Source organism: Drosophila novamexicana, unplaced genomic scaffold (genome assembly GCF_003285875.2).
Source record: "Drosophila novamexicana strain 15010-1031.04,08,12 unplaced genomic scaffold, DnovRS2.1 tig00000644-arrow-pilon, whole genome shotgun sequence".
Lineage (NCBI taxonomy): Eukaryota > Metazoa > Arthropoda > Insecta > Diptera > Drosophilidae > Drosophila > Drosophila novamexicana.
In genome coordinates, this window is record NW_020824814.1 from 2,124,096 (window position 1) to 2,142,500 (window position 18,405).

The 18,405-nt window shown below is 41.6% G+C and overlaps 4 protein-coding genes across 13 annotated transcripts in view; 3 read left to right on the forward strand and 1 right to left on the reverse strand.

Annotated features, from left to right (window-relative positions):
• Nucleotides 1-607: 607 nt before the first annotated feature.
• On the reverse strand, nt 608-13,380 carry LOC115762836 (ensconsin). 7 transcript variants are annotated; one of them, XM_030705203.1, is made up of 15 exons: nt 13,227-13,380; nt 12,358-12,411; nt 9,933-10,189; nt 9,722-9,861; nt 9,539-9,654; nt 8,796-9,047; nt 7,860-8,000; nt 6,982-7,338; nt 4,860-5,039; nt 4,603-4,793; nt 3,655-4,530; nt 3,356-3,589; nt 2,905-3,296; nt 2,648-2,832; nt 608-2,303 (listed from the first exon to the last, which is right to left on the reverse strand). In XM_030705203.1, exons 1-15 carry the CDS (start codon nt 13,378-13,380, stop codon nt 2,287-2,289), a joined length of 3,546 nt encoding a protein of 1,181 aa, XP_030561063.1. In that variant the 3' UTR covers nt 608-2,286. The 7 variants fall into 7 exon arrangements, with proteins under 7 accessions (XP_030561063.1, XP_030561062.1, XP_030561064.1 ...); XM_030705202.1 differs by having other exon boundaries at nt 6,655-7,338; XM_030705204.1 differs by lacking the exon at nt 8,796-9,047.
• Nucleotides 11,485-14,767, forward strand: LOC115762838 (replication factor C subunit 2). Of its 3 annotated transcripts, none has more exons than XM_030705212.1 (3): nt 11,485-11,627; nt 13,570-13,727; nt 13,788-14,767. In XM_030705212.1, the coding sequence occupies exons 1-3, from the start codon at nt 11,591-11,593 to the stop codon at nt 14,616-14,618; spliced, it is 1,026 nt and encodes a 341-aa protein (XP_030561072.1). In that variant the 5' UTR covers nt 11,485-11,590; the 3' UTR covers nt 14,619-14,767. The 3 variants fall into 3 exon arrangements, with proteins under 3 accessions (XP_030561072.1, XP_030561071.1, XP_030561070.1); XM_030705211.1 differs by lacking the exon at nt 11,485-11,627 and adding an exon at nt 12,366-12,413; XM_030705210.1 differs by lacking the exon at nt 11,485-11,627 and having other exon boundaries at nt 13,545-13,727.
• A 74-nt stretch (nt 14,768-14,841) lies between these two features.
• LOC115762839 (ras-like protein 2) lies at nt 14,842-17,382 on the forward strand. 2 transcript variants are annotated; one of them, XM_030705213.1, is made up of 3 exons: nt 14,842-14,997; nt 15,779-15,866; nt 15,944-17,381. In XM_030705213.1, the coding sequence occupies exons 1-3, from the start codon at nt 14,917-14,919 to the stop codon at nt 16,351-16,353; spliced, it is 579 nt and encodes a 192-aa protein (XP_030561073.1). In that variant the 5' UTR covers nt 14,842-14,916; the 3' UTR covers nt 16,354-17,381. The 2 variants fall into 2 exon arrangements, with proteins under 2 accessions (XP_030561073.1, XP_030561074.1); XM_030705214.1 differs by lacking the exon at nt 14,842-14,997 and adding an exon at nt 15,352-15,437 and having other exon boundaries at nt 15,944-17,382.
• Nucleotides 17,383-17,950: 568 nt separating this feature from the next.
• Nucleotides 17,951-18,405, forward strand: part of LOC115762840 (adipokinetic hormone) — a 569-nt gene continuing 114 nt past the window's right edge. Inside the window, exons 1-2 of the mRNA XM_030705215.1 lie at nt 17,951-18,034; nt 18,092-18,405. The exon at nt 18,092-18,405 is cut by the window's right edge and continues 114 nt beyond it. Of these exons, the coding sequence (XP_030561075.1) occupies nt 17,966-18,034; nt 18,092-18,277 (255 nt within the window). The 5' untranslated portion in view covers nt 17,951-17,965 and the 3' untranslated portion in view covers nt 18,278-18,405. The remainder of the gene's footprint in view (nt 18,035-18,091) is intronic.

Below are 18,405 nucleotides of genomic sequence, written 5' to 3' on the forward strand. Positions count from 1 at the left end.
TGCAGAGCGAGAGCGTGAGAGAGAGCGGCAATAACAGTGCGAGAGCGTACAGTTATTTATATTGTTGCGACGCTCTCGCTCTCTCTCTCTGTATTTTTGTGTTAATACGAGCCGCTCTTAAAAGCTCAAGCTCAGCTGCTGCTGCTGATGATGTCATAATGCACATGGCTTTTAACGGCTGTTTGAATGTTTGTTTTCATGGCATTGAAAGTGAAGAGATATGAAGCCTGTTATTAGTACGCAGCTCATGCGTTATCCTAACCACAGCATACCAGGCGTGACCATGCCATTGCCTGATAATTCAAGACAAACAAAAAAATTCTTTTATGCTTTAGTTTGCCTTGAGAATTAGTTACATTTTATTCACATAAATATATAATTTGTTATGCAATTGTTTTTGTTTTCTTGTTTTTTTTTTAGTTGCTTTCAAGATAAGAAGAGAATTTCATAAGTTTTTTCAGTGTTCAGTGTGAGTTTTTTTTTTAATGTGTTCTAAATAAATAAAGGGAATTGCTTTTATAATTTGTTGTTACTTTTTGTGTGTGATACATACATATATAATTGTAATATTAAATATACATAGTTCTAAGAATATTGTTGTTGTTTATTTTCACTGCAGCAAGACATTTTTCAATAATATATATATATTAAACATATATGTATGCATTTGTCTTTTGATTATATCGCCATTTTAGGTTATTAAACATAGGAAAGCATTCCATTATTATTAAACTACTTTTAACGGGATAAATGGGGTTGGATCAAGTTTTTTTTTGCTTGCTCTCATGCATGTTAAGGCCCTCGCGCTCAAGTACAAGTGGGTGTGGCACACACACACACATGTGTGCGTGCGTGTGTGTGTGAATTGCATTATAGACTATGGTTTATGTTTCTTTGCTTTTCTTTTAACAATCTTTTTTGGGAGTGCATGCTAAATAATTTGCTAAATTCAATTAAAAAAAATAATCATAATTTATTTTGCACATGGATAAATACAAATTACAAATATAGTTGTGTATATATGTATATAAAAAAAGAATTAATATATATTTATATATGTGTATAGAAATTGACGCACAAATAATATACAGAGAGAGAAACACTAATACAATTACAAAATAATGACATAAGCATAATCAGAATTAAACGACTCGACTCCCATTAGTTCCTAGGTATGTGTATGTGTGTGTGTGTGTGTGTGTGTGTGTGTCAGCACTGATATCTGATATCTGTGTGTGTTAGTTTTATATTTTGTTTATATAGGCTACAGTTACACTCTCTGGACATAGGACAGCATCAGCAAATAATTTCAGACAAATTTTCTTAGTTGTTGTTTTTTTTAATAAATAATACCTCACGATTCGTTGGCTCAACGGTTATTAAACTTAACTTATAAAACAACTGTGCACAAATTGGGCAATCAGCACAGGTGAAGCAGGTGACAACGGCGACGGCGACGGCGGTTCAGCTCCCAGCAGGGTATCTTATGCACATACCGCGTCTGCAAATCATTTTCGAGGGTATTCTCGCTTGCTCTCTTTGCCAGATTTTCTATATAATTTTCAATTATATATATGTATATATAACGCTGCGTCTCTCAAAATATCTGAATTGCAAAACAAACTTTTGAAGCGATTTTGTTGCCTAGCCACAATTACACATTGATAATTAATTAATAATTAGAAATGTTTTTTTTTTAATTAAATGAGAACGTATTCCACAATTATGGAACATTGGATATCGAATTGCTTTGCAATAAACGCGAGACGCTCCGAATTCTCAATCAATGATTCGGCTGGTTATCAGGCATTATCCTTTATGCCTTATCTCTTATCTTTTAACTGTTATCATAATCAGCGTTTTTCATCAAGATTTGTATCTTTTCTTTTTTTTAGTTTTTGTCTTAGTTCTTAACTAATATTACATGCACTCGCTCGCTCGCTCGCTCTTCGCATACTCTCTGCCAGCTTTATAATGTTTAGCTCATCTTTTGTTTTAAATATATATGTATATAATAGGGTGTATATAGTTTTTATAAGCTTTGTTGTTTTCCTGTTTGTTAGTATCGCTAGTAACCATAATTTGTTGCTCTCCTCGGCACACACGTTCTATCCCAACCAGACCTTGCGCTTGGCTGGTTTGTTTTTTTTTTTCTTTGTTTTTTAACTCAATCTATAAATAAATACTCCACACACATTTAGCTATATATCAGTTTTTTGTTGTTGTTGTTTTTCTTTTTTCTTAGATAGTTTCGAAAACAATCTGGTTTGGTTTTCTTCAACGAATTCACAGCAGCGATATATCTGTAGAATGCAAAGAAAATGAACATAGATTAATATAGATTCTATATAATTTATAAGGGATATTAACTGGCTTTGGCCGGGCCAAGCTATGTGGTCTAACCTTGGCTAATTTTGTACTTTGAAATTGATATAAGTTTAAAGTCAATCGCTTTTCTTATTCAATTTGGAAGAACATGAAGGGAATTGACAGAAAGTTCTTATAGAGCATATTGGATAGGAAACAGAAAACTTGTATACAATTGAAATATTTCCCCACTTGTTGATTACCAAGCGGCCAGTTTGTCAGTCGGTTAGTCAATACAAACGATTTTCTATATAGCATATATAGAGATTTAGTGTATTACCTTTATTCTCGTGACTATCAGCAGTGACTAGCGTGTTGTTTGCCGCTGTGCTCGTCAGCAAGCTGTTGTTGTTGTTATTGTTATTATTGTTGTTGTTGATGTGTAGATCTTGTTGTGACTCAATGCTCAGATCGATTAGCTGTGTCACAGCCGGAGTCACTGCGTCCTGCAGCAGATTGATGTCGCTGCAACAATCAAAGCCTTTATTTTAGTTTCATCTTATCTATATCTTTAAGCCACAACTCATGCACACTCACTTCTTGTTGTTCACATTCTCGATATGGCCATTCCCGTTGGCCACTGCTGCAGCAGCAGCAGCTGCTGCTGGTGTTGTTGCTCCAATAGTTTCCACATGCAGCTTGCCATTGCTCACCTCGAACTGATGCAAGTTCTTGGCATTCTCATCGATAATCATATTGGCGAAGCTATTGATAAGCGAGTTCTCCTTGTCTAGCACCGATTGCTCATACATGGCCTGACTGTTGGGCGGCTCCGCGTCCGTCTCCGTTTCCGCTGCGGGCGCGGGCGCATCATTGATGGTGCTGCTGCTGCTGGGCGAGCCATCGGTTGAGTTGCTGCTGCTGCTGTTCACATCGTTCTCTTTGGGCGCTGACGATGCAGCCGCGACAGCCTTGGTGTCAGCGGATTCCTGTCAAGGATTAGAAGTGTAAATAATTGAAGGATGAAATCACAGTGGCGGCTGGCTACCTTAGCGGGTGTGGTGGCAGCGGCGCCGCCTTTGCGTGTGCGGGACATGATTGCCTCGACGCGTTTGCGTCGCTCTTCGCGCTCCTTTTCCTCGCGCTTGAGACGCTCGGCCACCTCGATGCGCTGCTTTTCGGCCTCCTCCTTGGCCTTCTTTTCGGCCTCTTCGCGCTCGATGCGCTGGCGTTCCTCCTCCTCGCGCCTGCGCTGCTCCTCCTCCTCGCGCTGCTGTGCCTCCTGCGTATTGAGTGGACAATTTAATTTAGACTTCTTTGTATTGGGACTCATCAAAAGACGCTTACCTCGATGGCCTTGCGTAGACGCTCCTCCTCGCCGCGGCGCTGTTCCTCCGCCAGGCGTGTGGACTCTTCTTCAAATAGTCGCTGGCGTTCGGCCTCCTCCTCCTGTGCCTTGAGCTCGGCCAGACGCTCGGCCTCGAGTCGTTGGCGCTCCAGTTCTGCCTGTCGTTCAGCCTCCTCGCGGGCCAGGCGTCGTCTTTCGGCTAATGCGGCCTTAGCCTCCTCCTCAGTCGTTATCTTTTTTGCTATCATCGATGCGGTCATCAAATCGTTGCTGCTATCGACCGATAAATTGGCCGTTGGGGGTGTCAGTTCGCGCACCTCCGAGTTCTCCTTGCTGCCGTTACGTAATGCTTTCTTCGGCACACTTACAATGGGCTCGGCTGCAGCCTGGACTTTCTCGTTGCCCTCGTCGGCCTTCTCCTCTACGCTGAGCGATGCAGCTGTTGGCTCTACCGCTGTTTTCTCTACGGCAACAGCAGCTGGCTCTGTCTGATGCTCAGGCTCAGGCTCAGGTTGTGTCTTGGCCTCGATTTGCACCAGCTCCTGCTGCTGCACTTGCTCCGTCTTGACTGTGTTCAATGCCTCCTTTTCCGCCTTGCTGACAGCGGCCAAAGCTGCATCAGGAACTGGTACCAACTTTGCGGCAAGCTCTTCTGGCTCCTTGACCACACCATTTGCCTCTGGTGTGGGCGCTGGCACGACGGCAGCTGCTGTCGTGACGCTGCCAGTGCTGCTGGTAACAATCATGGACGCACTCATCGCCGAGGCTGCAGACTTTGTTGCGGATTCCTTCTGGCGTCGATTGATGCGCTCCATGCTGGCGGTGCGGCTGGGCTGTGCCCTGGAAGCGGAGGCAGCCTTTGGTGGCAGCGTTTCCTAAAGAACATTACAAATAAATATAAATATATATATAATCGGACGACTGTTTAAAGTTGCCGTTCAACTGACCCGCTTTTGGGGCGTCTTCTTTTCGGCGCTGTGCATTCGCGTTGAGCTGGAGGTCACGATCATTGAGGTCGACATGAGGTTCGGTGTTCGTTTGGGTGTCGTTTGTGCTGTAGACGTGGTTGGCGAGGCGGCATTTGTTGTTGTTGTTGTCTTCATTGGCGGCTTATTGTCCCGCTTCAGTTTGTTGATCTCTGCGAGAATACAAAATGCAAGATTAAACTCAAGATTAAACAGGAATAGAAATTCTTAATGCTTACCCTCGAGGGACATGCCAGTGCCGGCTATGCTGGCTGGCCTGGGCTTGCGTGGCGCCGTCGCGGGACGCCTGGTCACCGGCCCGGCTGTGGACAACGTTGTGGATGTGGACATGGCGCTGCCGGGACGTGAGCCGCTCAAGTGTCCATGGCCGCCGGGTGTTACATTGCCGGAACGTGAGCCTAAGCCAATCAAGATTCAAACAAAGATTAGTCATGCTAGCATCGGAGCAGCTGGTTTATATAGATATATGGAGTGGGTGAGCACCAAATAAAAAAACATTGTGATATATTTTTGTGAATTTGTGACCGTCACCAGAGATTGTCATTAGGTAGAAAAAATAAGAAGTACACAGAACACAGGAGATAATATTATAAACCAATCGAAAACAAAACCTACAAAATTTAAACAAAATACCAACAAATACATATTAAGACACAAATACGTAGAGAGTGGGCAAACGGAAAAGACACAAAGCATTAACCAAAGTAACCTATGAGATTGCGTGTGCGTGGGTGTGTGTGGAGGGGTGTGTATGTGTGTGTAGAGAGGGGTGTGTATGTGTGTGTAGAGAGGGGTGTGTATGTGTGTGTAGAGAGGGGTGTGTATGTGTGTGTAGAGAGGGGTGTGTATGTGTGTACAAAGGGGTCCATTGAGAACACACGAATGAAACATACAAATGGCAATGCTCAGCACACAATATGGACCCAAAGAACTCCAAAATCGATTGGCAATTTGTTGATGATAATTGTTACAAATATCGATTAACAATTGATCGATTTGTACAGTAAGTTATCGATTGCTAAATATTTTCGAGTGATAAATATCGATTTTACCACACGACGCAAGTTATATCAGAATAACTAAAGATGATCGAGGTTTTATTTTATAATCGATTATCGATATGTTTAATTCTATGATCGATTATCGCTATGGCTTATTCTATTGTTTTAGGTAGTGTTGGGCATTTAATGCCAACAATTGTTTATTGGATGGGATTACTGATGATAACCGCGGAATATACATGTATGAAGCTCTATTTAGGAGCAGAAAACGATCGATAACTCCTGTATAGTACGATCGATTTGTTTGTATTCAGAGATCGATTACTGAATATACAAACTGTTGCACACATGAACTGAAAACAAGAGCTCAAATATCAATAAGTATTACCGTTATTGATGGCAAGAGCTGAAAGCTATCGATAAGAATTTATCGATAGCTTATCTTTTATGTAAGGGCGAAATCTATCAATGATTTCTAAACTAATGTTTGGAGAGAATGTTAACAATTTGAATATATGAATGTATGATTAGAACTGGCAACTTTTATGGAATTACATATGAACAGCTAAAATCGATAGGCTTTACGGGTTATAAAGCCTAAGTTATATGAATTGAAGTTGAAAGTCTATACTAAATTTAGCTATAGTTATTGGTAAGAGTATTAATGACTTTAGAATGATTATTTGTAGAGTGTTTAATTTCAGCTTTAACTGATATAAACCTTTAAAAGTGTTATATCGTGTTTCTACAGGAACTAATGCGCTCAATGTGTGTGAGGCTGTGTGTGTGTATGAAGTGTGCCTTGTTGTTCGTCTATTGTGTGTGCATAAGGAAAGAGAACCCGATAACTAGTTCTAATTGGGGTTTAATGGTACAGAGTTGTGTGTGTGGATGTATGGATCTCTATGATAGCCACCGCAGGAGTACAAATAGATAGGATGTGTGTGTGTGTGTGTGTGTGTGTGTGGTGTTGTGTTATAGATTGTTGTTGGATGTTGTTGATCGCACACACCTGCATTCACTAACAAACTAGAAGAGTTCATGAGCAACAATGAGTTTGGATCGAGGTCGTGATAACGGTAGTAGGGGTTAGTACTAGAAGTTGTGGATATCGCATATTGCTGCTGGGCACGCCTAGACGCGTTCGCGGACGCTGTCGTATAGGATGCGTTGTGGGATGAGGCAAATGATGTTTGAAGATATTTTTTAGTTGCGGCAGTTTGCAAGCCAAGATTCGATTGGCGTTGTTGCTGTTGTTGTTGTTGTTGTGGGTTGTGGTTGTTGTTGTTGGTGCTGTTTGTGCTCGACCACGAATAGCTTATCTGTGTCATGCTCTTACTAGAGTCGCGCGGACCGCTGCCCAGCGGCCGAAAGCTGGTCGAGATGCCGCCACCTAGCGAATATTTGCCACGCTCCCGCTGTCCCCCACCAGCAGCCAGATGGGTCATACTGCGCGACATGATGCCGGCGGCGCTGGATGTGCCGCTGGCGCCAACGCTTGCGCTGCCCGCACGTTTGCCCCTCAAATGGGCACGGCGACTGCTGGCTGTGCTGCCGCCGCCCAGTGAGGAGGTCTCGTCCAGCATTTCCAGTTCACGTTCGCGTCGCTCCCGTTCCAGTATGGCGCGCACATGCTCGCCATTGCGGCGTATGGGCTGGGCCAGCTGATCCAAGCGGTTCATCGAATAGGCGCGTCCTGATGTGCATTGGTTGTTGTGGATATGTAAAGTGGAAAGTGGTTCAGAAAGTGTTCATGAATCAGAATCATTTGTTTTGTTTTGTTTTTAGCTGTTCTTGTGGTTGTTGTGGTGCTTGTGGTTCCTTATGCAGCTAAATATATATACAGTAGACGGCACACTAATGGGCACAGAATTGGCTACGATGTGGTTAGGTGGAAGGATTGTGAGTTTTGGATTTGGGATGGGATATATTTTGGTGCTTGAAATTGGGAGCAATAAACTCCTTTCTGCAGCTTGGAGAAGAATCAAAGCAAGTGAAAAATAAAATACGCCCCGTCGCAAGGCCAAATCTCTCATGGTCACAGCGTTCGTTGTTGGTGGAACCTACGAAATGGCTTACTGAATACGTTGATGATATGAAATAATGGCATGGATATGATGTTGATGTATACAATTCAATGAGACATTTTGATTATGATAGCTGTCGCGTTTGGGCGCAAATTTTGTGGTTTGTGGGGTTTGCGGGGAACGTTCTTACCTGGGGTTCGGGGCGTCGTGCTCAGTGAGCTGCGCGAACCGTAGTGCCCGTCTCGGGGGCTGGGTATTGTCGGCATGAGGTCCGTTTTCCTGCGGTAAACGCTTCGGAACATCATGTTCTGTGTTGTGTCAACGTTATCTTCTGCAATTGTGGTTTGGGATTTTTGGATATTTTTTGTTTTCTTTTTGGTCATTTGATCAAAAAATTGACTGAACTTGAAACAAATGCAAAATGTATCATCGAGAAACCAAAAGCATAGGCTAAAGCAATTACCATGCTAAGAGAGAGCAAAAGAGAGAGCTACTAAAATCGGGTAGAGTTGAAAAAACAAAACATAAAACTTGGGTCCGCCGCTTGAAAGGGGGGAAAGGGAGCATTACATAGAGCGTGGCATGTTAGGGCGAAAGTAACCTTATTACAGGAGCATTAGACTTATCGATAATAGTTGTAAAGGTATTCAGAGCTTTCCCTAATATAGGCTTTGAACACAGTTAATACTCTTATCGATAATATAGATATATTTCGATATTACAAATCTACAGGTAAAAAAGAACTGTTAATCGATATCCGCTATTGATACTTGTCGATAACAGCAATCGACGTTTATCGATAACAATAATCGATAGTATATATATATTTCGATAAGCGAAAACAATAATCGATATTTATCGATATTCGCTAATTAGTAATTATCGATAACTGAAATCAGTGTTTATCGATAACAAGCATCGATATTAACGTTCTGCTCGTCTTGCAGGATTTATTTATAGGATACAATTATTAGATCATGCAAACATGGGCGCATGCCGGTTAAGTTTTTTGTTCTACAAAGAGCTATTAGAAAGGTTAGGGCAACAAACAAATTAAAAAATAGGGTAAACATAGCAAAAAACACGAACAATAGAGAGAAGAAGAGTTGAGAAGAGGAACCCTCACCCTTACGATATGAGTTATTGTTGTAGTTGTTGTTGTTGTTGTGGCTTGCAGTTGCTGTTGTTGTATATTGTCTGTGCGCAGTTGTGGTTGTTGTATTGGAAGTCAGTATTTGGGCGTTGTTCTTAATGGGCGCTGGCCCATCAATATTTATCTCGCTGCCGGCTATCGATAGCGAAAAACGCTTCGGCGGCTCATCATTGGAATAGCCCCAATTGAACACCTCGTACATGGACGAAGACTTGCGGCGATGATCTGTGTGCGGTGTAATGGGCAATTTGTATAGAGAGAGAGAGGAGAGAGAGAAGGTGAAAGATGAAAAATTAACAAGAACTGAAGCTACGCTGTGATTGGATTAGGGATTAGCAGTAACAGGTGGCTAAGTGACGATATAACAAATCATATTGCAACCAATAAATTTTGTTGTGTTGTGGGGTAGACAGGTGCTTGAAATCAAGTTAATAACTTTGCATACAGCTGCAACAGTTCACAGGTACTTGGAAATTGGGCACACAGAAGAGTACATATATAGTATATATAGAGAGAGATTGTCACGTAACAAACAGAGAGTTCTTTTGTAAATTACGAGTAGATTGTCTAAAGTAATATCAACTGCAAAATAAATAGTTAAGATTAAGTGTAGTTGGAGTGTGTTCCGTGTGTGTGTGTGTGGTGTGTAATATCTGTGACAGTTCGACCGAAAATTGATGGGGGGCGGCGGCGTCTATGGGCTACTGCTAACTCACCATCATGTCTGTCCGTGGATGAGGAGGCACGCTTCTTAGCACCACTGTCGGCTAGTTCACGCTCGGAACTGCGACGTGAGAGCGAGGCGCCTGCCACGTTCGATATAGATGTGGATCTAAAATATATAGAAATAAACCTAAGATTAGAGAGTGTGCGAAATGTGGCGGGTAAATTTGACTGACCGTCGTTGACTCCAAAAGGTGCTGGGCGATACCAGACCATAATCTGCCGGCACATCGAGCAAACGTGGCGTTGAGGAGCCAAAAGCAAAGGCAATCGAATTTCTATCGCGCCTCTTTGTCTCTATTCGCGATTCGCGTTCCTATTTTGTGTGAAAGTCAAGCGTTAATTTGGGTGGCAGCAGTTAAATAGATATTTGGCCATAAAACGCACCTGATTCTTTTTGAGTATAAACTCGCGTCGCTCCTTCTCGGCCTCGATGATGGCCTTTTTGCGCTCCTCAACCTGATGACGCTTCTCTGTATCACGGACGCGTATCTCCTCGATGCGACGGCGACGCTCCTCCTCCTTTTGTTCGCGATATTTTTGTGCTGCCTCGGCCTGGGCGCGCAGCTCCTCGATTTTTTTCTGTCGCTCCTCGTTCTGTCGATCACGCGCATATCTCAGTTTTTCCTCTCGATCTTTGGACGCTGTCAAAGAAAAGAAGAGAATCAGCCATTAGATTTGTATATTGTTTCTCATTGAGGATGCGGGGGTGGCAGGTGTGGCAGCTAAAACACAAACACGAATGCTCATATTTCACATGTAGATGCAAGTTTTAATCATCAAAATTGTTGCTACCTGTGGCAAAAATCGATATAGCTTCATTCACTGTGCTTGCTCTTCATTTTATACCCTGCACTCCAGCAAAACGGACAAAGCGGGTATATAGCACACACATTTTCAAAGGGCATGCAAATTTTTATATTTATGATTATTTTTATACTATTAGAGGCACTTGACCTCAACCTCAAAATTCGTTCAATTTTTCAAATACGATAAATATCGAAATAGATATATATTAATATTTATTTTAAAGTATTCGCCTGAGGCAAAGATTTGTGTATATTCTTAAAATCATCATCAAAATTTGTGCATATTTGTAAAATAAAATATAGAAAGGTCAAGAATGAACTGAAGCAAGAATCAGCCTTAAACTCAAACCAGCCAACTGCTGAAGTTATGAATTATTTGAAGCAGCTGCCTACAGGGTATTTTGTGGTCGGGCAATCGCGACGTGAAGCACTCTAACTTGCTTTTGAATTTGGCATTTGCCGGCGACTTTTACAGCGCCTGACGTCATCGTACGCTCGCTTTGTATGTATGTGGGTCAATTGACAACAAAATACAATAACAATACACACACACACACACACACACATACAGGCCGCTGTGCGATGAGCAAATAAGGCAAAAGAAAATGTAAGCGCACAATTTTTATTAAAATGACATTGGGCCGCTGTGCAAAATAAAAGCAATAAACAAAAGAAAATATCATCAAAATTGCCAGACAATTGGCCAACTCGCCAATGTTGGTCAACTAACTTTGTGCGCATTCTTTGTTATCGGCAATCGTCCGATAACCGCACCGATAACGCGTTATCGTTTCAAGTATTTATGGAATTTAGTGACGTAATTGAATGCAAATTCGAACAAAAGGCAAAGCAAAGCAAAGCAAACCCCAACTGTAAACTGCAACAACTGTAAATTGAGGCAAGCTGTTTTTCACTTTTCACAAATTCTACATATATCCATAAGCATGTTTAGATAACGGCCGCTTATCAGCTGGCGAATGTCTGTGAATGATCATGCGGCTCGGCTGGCGCAGCAGCTGGGCGCACCACACGGCAGAGCGTGTCAACAACCTTGAACGCCGGCAGAGACGCCGACAGAGACGCTGGCGTCTCATCTATGCGCCTGGCGCCCACCTCTGAGCATTGCGCGTATGCTGTTCTTCATCAGCGAGTGGGCTGCGAGTGCAGCTGCAGTCGGAGCTGGAGCTGAAGCTGAAGCAAGCCCATTTGCGCACAAGAATTTTGCGCTACGTTTTTATGCCCTATGCAAAGAGTATTCTGATTTTATCACCAGGTTGGTAACACATTGATCTGCGTTCCTTTAAACCTAATTCTTGATCTGATTATCTCATTTTGAAGCCTTTAAATCCTGAAAAATCTATGCATAGATCCCTTTTTTTTTACCCCAGGTAGTACACATGTTTGTCGTAGTATGAAATCATTTTATATTTTTGAAGAAATTTTTACTAAACAAACTACCATAAAGCCTTCATTATCTTGTCTCTCCTCTCGGTATGAACACAAGCTAATATCTCATTTTGAAGCCTTTAAATCCTGAAGAAACTATGAATAGATTGCTATTTTTACATCAGCTAGTACATATGCTTGTCGTAGCATAAAATTATTTGATATTTTTAAAAAGCCCTTAACTTAAATCAAGATTCCATGACTTTTACATAGGGTCAACAAATTATCCAGATCAGCCTACTTAAAAAATAGTTACCATAGGTATTATTGTCGAAAAATATAAATATTTTCAAAATATCTAGACGTCACTTTTAAATTATATCATATAAATAAATCCTTACGACTGATTTTTTGTGGAAATGAACCAAGTTCTTGTAAAAGATATTCTCAATTTTGAGATTTATTGATTTCTTGCTTTGTTTGTGTGCAGTAAGAGCGTGCAGTATTCGTCTAGGACAAATTTTATGTAACAGACACACAAACACACATACACACACACACGCACATGAATAGGTTCATATAATAATAAGTGTACTATATATGAAAGGCTGTCTTACCTTTGCGTTCGGCGCTCCCCTCTCGGCTTTCGGGTCGTTTGGGTATGTTTTCCACTGTAAGTAAATAAAAAACAACAAGGCAATATAAACACTCGAGTGTTTGTGTTTTGGTTTCGTAAGATAATTTGTAAACGTGCGCTGTAAAGTTCATTCAGCCTTTCAATTTTCCAAGTTATTTTCACCATTTTGCACATTTTTCGTTTGCAAACACTCACTCGGATAGAGTCCAAAAACGAAATGAAATATCAGAATATGTGGAAAAAAGAAAATCAATCGGCTTCTGTTTTGCACTTGTAGGGCAAGGTAAAAAACACGCATTTGATAAGTTGGCGTTGGCGTCGGCGGGCGGACGGGGTGGACTGGCAAGCACACACACACACGTATACACATGCACATACACATATACAGTCAAACAAATGTTCAGCTGCAGCGCAGCTGCTGCCTCACGATGACTGTGAACGGCGGCGGCAGCGAAAATGTTTTCCTCTGGAAACTTTGAACGAATTTTTATTTATAACTCAAAACTCCGGTTGACGTTTTGAGAGGGGGTTGGTGGGGGGAATTAGCGGGGGCAAAACAACAGGCACATAGCATAGGAGCTCGAAAAAACACACGGGGGCAAATTTCACCCATATGAAGCAAACACTTCTTCTGGCTTCTTCTTTTTTCACATCGTTCGCTTTTTGAGTGTGAGTCGTCGCCGTCGTCGTTGTCGTTGTCTTGGTTGCTGCCCATTCGACCAACAATTTTTTTTGGGGCTTGTAAAACTCTTTGTTACGCGTATTGTTGGTTACATTTTTGCACTGGTCATTGACGCGCACGGTTTTTAGTTAAATTTGTTGGGCCGTTTCACTTTTTTTAATGCATACCTGCTGGGTTATTCGAATAATTTTCTTGCTGGCCCTCAAGACTCGCCATATTCTCACTATATTTTTTTCTACATCTACACTTATCGATACTGAGCACACAACTATCATGCGCACCGATAATGAGTACTCGATCGCAATTACTCGATGCTTTCATGCTCGCAAAGTTGCTATTTCGATAGCATGGGTAAGAGAGAGCTGCCTGCTCTAACACCCACCAATACGATAAGTGCTAAAAAATACCAAAACAATTGTCTATCGTCCCGCGTTTTATGCCTGCAAACGCCGACAAGAGTTGAAGTTTGTATTATTTACTTTTTCTTATAAAAAAAAAACAAAATGCCAGAGGAAATGGAAACTGTTGTGGTCGACAAGCGCAACAATTTGCCTTGGATTGAAAAGTACCGGCCTGTGAAGTTCGATGAAATTGTGGGCAATGAAGATACAGTCGCCCGTTTGTCCGTCTTCTCCACGCAAGGAAATTCACCCAACATAATCATTGCGGTAATATACGCCCATATCAGAGTATATATAAACCTACTATAATAATCTAATATAATACAGGGTCCGCCTGGCGTTGGCAAAACAACAACCATACAGTGCTTAGCCCGCATTCTGCTGGGTGACAGCTATAAGGATGCAGTCCTCGAGTTGAATGCCTCGAATGAGCGTGGAATCGATGTGGTGCGCAATAAGATCAAGATGTTTGCCCAGCAGAAGGTAACGTTGCCCCGCGGCCGTCATAAGATTGTGATATTGGACGAAGCGGACAGCATGACGGAAGGTGCACAGCAATCGCTGCGCCGCACCATGGAAATTTATAGCAATACAACACGTTTCGCGCTCGCCTGCAATACCAGCGAGAAGATCATTGAACCCATTCAATCGCGTTGCGCGATGCTGCGCTTCACCAAGCTGTCGGATGCCCAAGTGCTGGCCAAACTGATTGAGGTGTGTCAGTTGGAGAAGCTCAAGTACGATGAGGATGGCCTGGAGGCGATAGTGTTCACGGCACAGGGTGACATGCGGCAGGCGCTCAACAATCTGCAGTCCACGGCGCAGGGCTTTGGTGACATAACGGGAGCAAATGTGTTCAAAGTGTGCGACGAGCCGCATCCTATGCTGTTGCAGGACATGCTGCAGCATTGTGCTGCAAATGATATACATAAGGCATACAAGATCTTGGCCAAGCTATGGCGCTTGGGCTATGCACCCGAAGACATCATTGGCAACATATTTCGCGTCTGCAAACGCCTGAATGTGGACGAGCAGTTGAAGTTGAACTTCATTCGCGAGATTGGCATTACACACATGAAAATTGTCGACGGCTGTAATTCACTGCTGCAGTTGACTAGTCTGCTGGCACGTCTATGCATGGCTGCTGAGTCTCATTAGCGTTTCCAATTCCATCAAACATTTAGTGTAGCTCGTTCTAAGCCTAAGATACAACTTGTTGAATAAATGCGAAAATACTTGAATTCGATTTCGGTTGCAATCGACGGAATAACGCAAAAATGAGTCAATGTCTGTGAAAGCTGCGCAAGTAATCGAGTAATCGCAATGAAACCCTGTCGATATGTTGATGTTTAATGTAATCGATTATGTCGATACACCAGTGTATTTCTAGTTGAATTTTTTTCGCGGACGGTATAACAATAAAATAATAGAAAATTAGAGAGCAAAGCGCACAAAAATGCAAATGCAAACGTACAAATTGGTTGTCGTCGGTGGCGGCGGCGTTGGAAAATCAGCCATAACGATACAATTCATACAGGTGAGCCCAGAACTAGAGCTGGTGACGTCGTCGTTGTCGCTGTCGCAGTATAGGCAAAAGCAACAGTGTTGCGCATTGGCCAATAACGTGATTTTCAGTTCGCAATAACAGTAAGTTTTGGCGGTAACACATAGTCACGCAGTTGTGAACGTAAACGTTGCTCATCTCTATGTCGTCGCATCGTCAGAGGGGCGCGGCGCGACGTAACAAGTGGGTTGGACCCTTGTTTTTGGCAAAAGCAACAAGCGAGGCACCAAACAACTTGATGTGTTTGGCAATATTCGCGTGTGCTACATATTTTCAAGCATAGATCATCATCTTCAGCGAAATCAACTTGAAATGTATATCAATAGAAATGAAAGTCAGCTGGAAAATCGTCATATTTAAAGGGCGTATCCCACTGGAGCGGCCCAAATAGGAGTTACGTTTGCCGTTTATAGGTGTGTGTGTGTGTGTGTTTGAGTGTATGCGCAGAGCTGAGGTCAATCCGGCGGGCCGCTCGTCATGGTCACGACCACGGTCTCTTTTTCGTCCGTCGTATCATTCACAAATGTGGCAATGCGCGGCGGCCGTTTTCCATTTATTTTTAGTTATTTGCGTCATCTTCATCTGCTGCTCATGCCACAACCATTCATATGTATATTTACATATGTATATGCACGCATACACATATAAACACATTTGTTTTTATGTATGCAATAGATTTTCTTCATCTTACGAGTATAAGACTGTGTGTAAACAAATCAAATATGTTTCATGTATATCCACTTAAAAATTTCAGAGCTATTTCGTGACAGACTATGATCCAACCATCGAGGACTCCTACACAAAACAGTGCGTCATAGACGATGTGCCAGCCAAACTGGACAGTAAGTCCCAAAAAACACATTATAGATGCGCATACATATTATGCATTGTCTGTATATTAATCTATGCCATATTGCAGTACTGGACACAGCCGGTCAGGAGGAGTTTAGCGCTATGCGTGAACAGTATATGCGTTCCGGCGAGGGTTTCCTGTTGGTGTTCTCCTTGAATGATCATTCCAGCTTCGATGAAATACCAAAATTTCAGCGTCAAATCTTGCGTGTCAAGGATCGCGATGAGTTTCCCATGCTGATGGTGGGCAATAAATGCGATTTGGAGCATCAGCGTCAGGTGTCGCTGGAGGAAGCGCAAAATACGAGCAGAAACCTATTGATACCCTATATTGAGTGCAGTGCCAAGCTGCGCGTCAATGTCGATCAGGCGTTTCATGAACTGGTGCGCATTGTGCGTAAATTTCAAATAGCCGAACGACCCTACATCGAGGAGGGTTACAAGAAGAAGGGCAAGAAGAAGTGCTGCCTGATGTAAGAGCTATTTGCGAATCTCCACAACAACAACAACAGCAACAGGATGAATGTAACGAGTATAACACCAAATTTTTAAATTAATAAACGCGCGTCGACTGAGCTATACAGACTTCGATGTGCAACCAGTAATCCAGTACCCAGTACCCAGTACACAGTATCCAAGATCAAGCAACAACAACGAACCCAAACGAAGTGCATTTTTTATACCTGTAGAACCCACAACCGAATCGTATAAGCTCGCGCCACGCCCAGCAGCTCGCCAGTTAACTAACTAACTAAATAACAATTAAAACTCAATAAGTCCCCGCCAGATAGCACAGACAAACATACATGCTTGCATAAATACATAGATACATGGATACACATATATATATATACACACACACACAACACACATAATATACATATATTTTTGTAATATTATTTGTTGATCGATGGCAACAATTAAGGACAAATGTTTTTTATTATTATGGTTAGAAATTTGTGAGAAATTTGTAGTGTGCAAACGCCATGTGTTTAATAATATTAATGGAAATAATTGAGCCAAGTTTTGAATGTTTGTTTGTATTTTTCGATTAAGCCAAAAGTAATGTGTTATTGTAATTTGTATTGTTATTTACTACTAATATATATATATATATATATTGCATACATGTACACGTACTATATATACATTATTATATATATATACGATTCGATTTTGTTACGCGTAATCAAAGATTGTGTTGTGTTTAATAACAAATTGAGTGCCTCGTTCTCGTTGCATTTAGTCAGCGCATTGATAACAAAAAAAAAAAAATTGAAAAATAAACAAAAAGAACAAATAAAACAAAAGCAATTTAAATTGTTTTTTGTCATAATTTGAGTACGTGTTTATAGAAAACGATAAAACGCACAATACAATAATATTTGTAGACCTCGATAAATTATTCAATGTTTTTATTTTATACGAAAGTGTTTAAACTATGTGTTCTTTGTCTTAACTCTACACTGCTTTATTTTAACGAACATTTATTATTTATATTATATATTTATATAAATATATTTAATACAAATATATGCGCAATTCTAATAAATACATACAAATCACAAATGCTTCCAAAATGTTGCACATTCATTTTCTTCTCAAATAATCCAGAGTACTTACCTCAAACGGTTTTGAGCGTGTTTTTGTGTGCCTTAAGTTTGGGATTTTTTTTACAAATTTTACGAGTCTAAAATTTTTAACAAACAGAAGCGATTGGCAATTAATTTTGTTTGAGGATTTAGAAAAATGTGTGTTGACTATTTTTTAGAAAAACTATAAATTTTAACCAAATGAAGAGGAGCAAAAACTCCGGTAATAATATCATGAATCAAAATCGTTTCTGCTTTAAAGTAAGTTAAGTTTGTCTTAGTTTAAGGCAGCTCAAAGTCTTGGTAGAGATTTTCTTTTAAGAGTAACATGAAGTACATTAAGTTGATTCATTTATTAGAAATGACGCCAGAAAAGCTGTTGTCTGGGCCACAGAATCCTTAGAAGTGTCGAAATTAATTGGACAGCAAATGGCGATTGGCCCATTGTTGGGGTATATAAGCAGCTGCGACTGGGTCTAAGGCTCACAGAACACAACATGAATCCCAAGAGTGAAGTCCTGATTGCCGCCGTGCTCTTCTTCCTGCTGGCCTGTGTGCAATGCCAGGTGAGTCGTAGCAAAGCCTCGAGAGAGCTTGCAAATAATATTTGCCCATACTTTCAGCTCACCTTCTCGCCAGATTGGGGCAAGCGTTCGGTGGGCGGCGGAGCTGGAGGCGGCGCCGCCGGTGGCTTCTTTGAGCCGCAGCAGCAGGGCAACTGCAAGACGTCCAACGAGATGCTGCTGGAGATCTTTCGATTTGTGCAATCGCAGGCGCAGCTCTTTCTCGACTGCAAGCACCGGGAATAGAAGGGCCCAAGGACCAGGCGAAAGACACACACCCAACCGGGCTCCAGGCCTATTAACCATACGATTATAATGTATATGCTATATAGTCCATATTCGATGTGTATATGTTGCATGTTGTCTGTACGAGT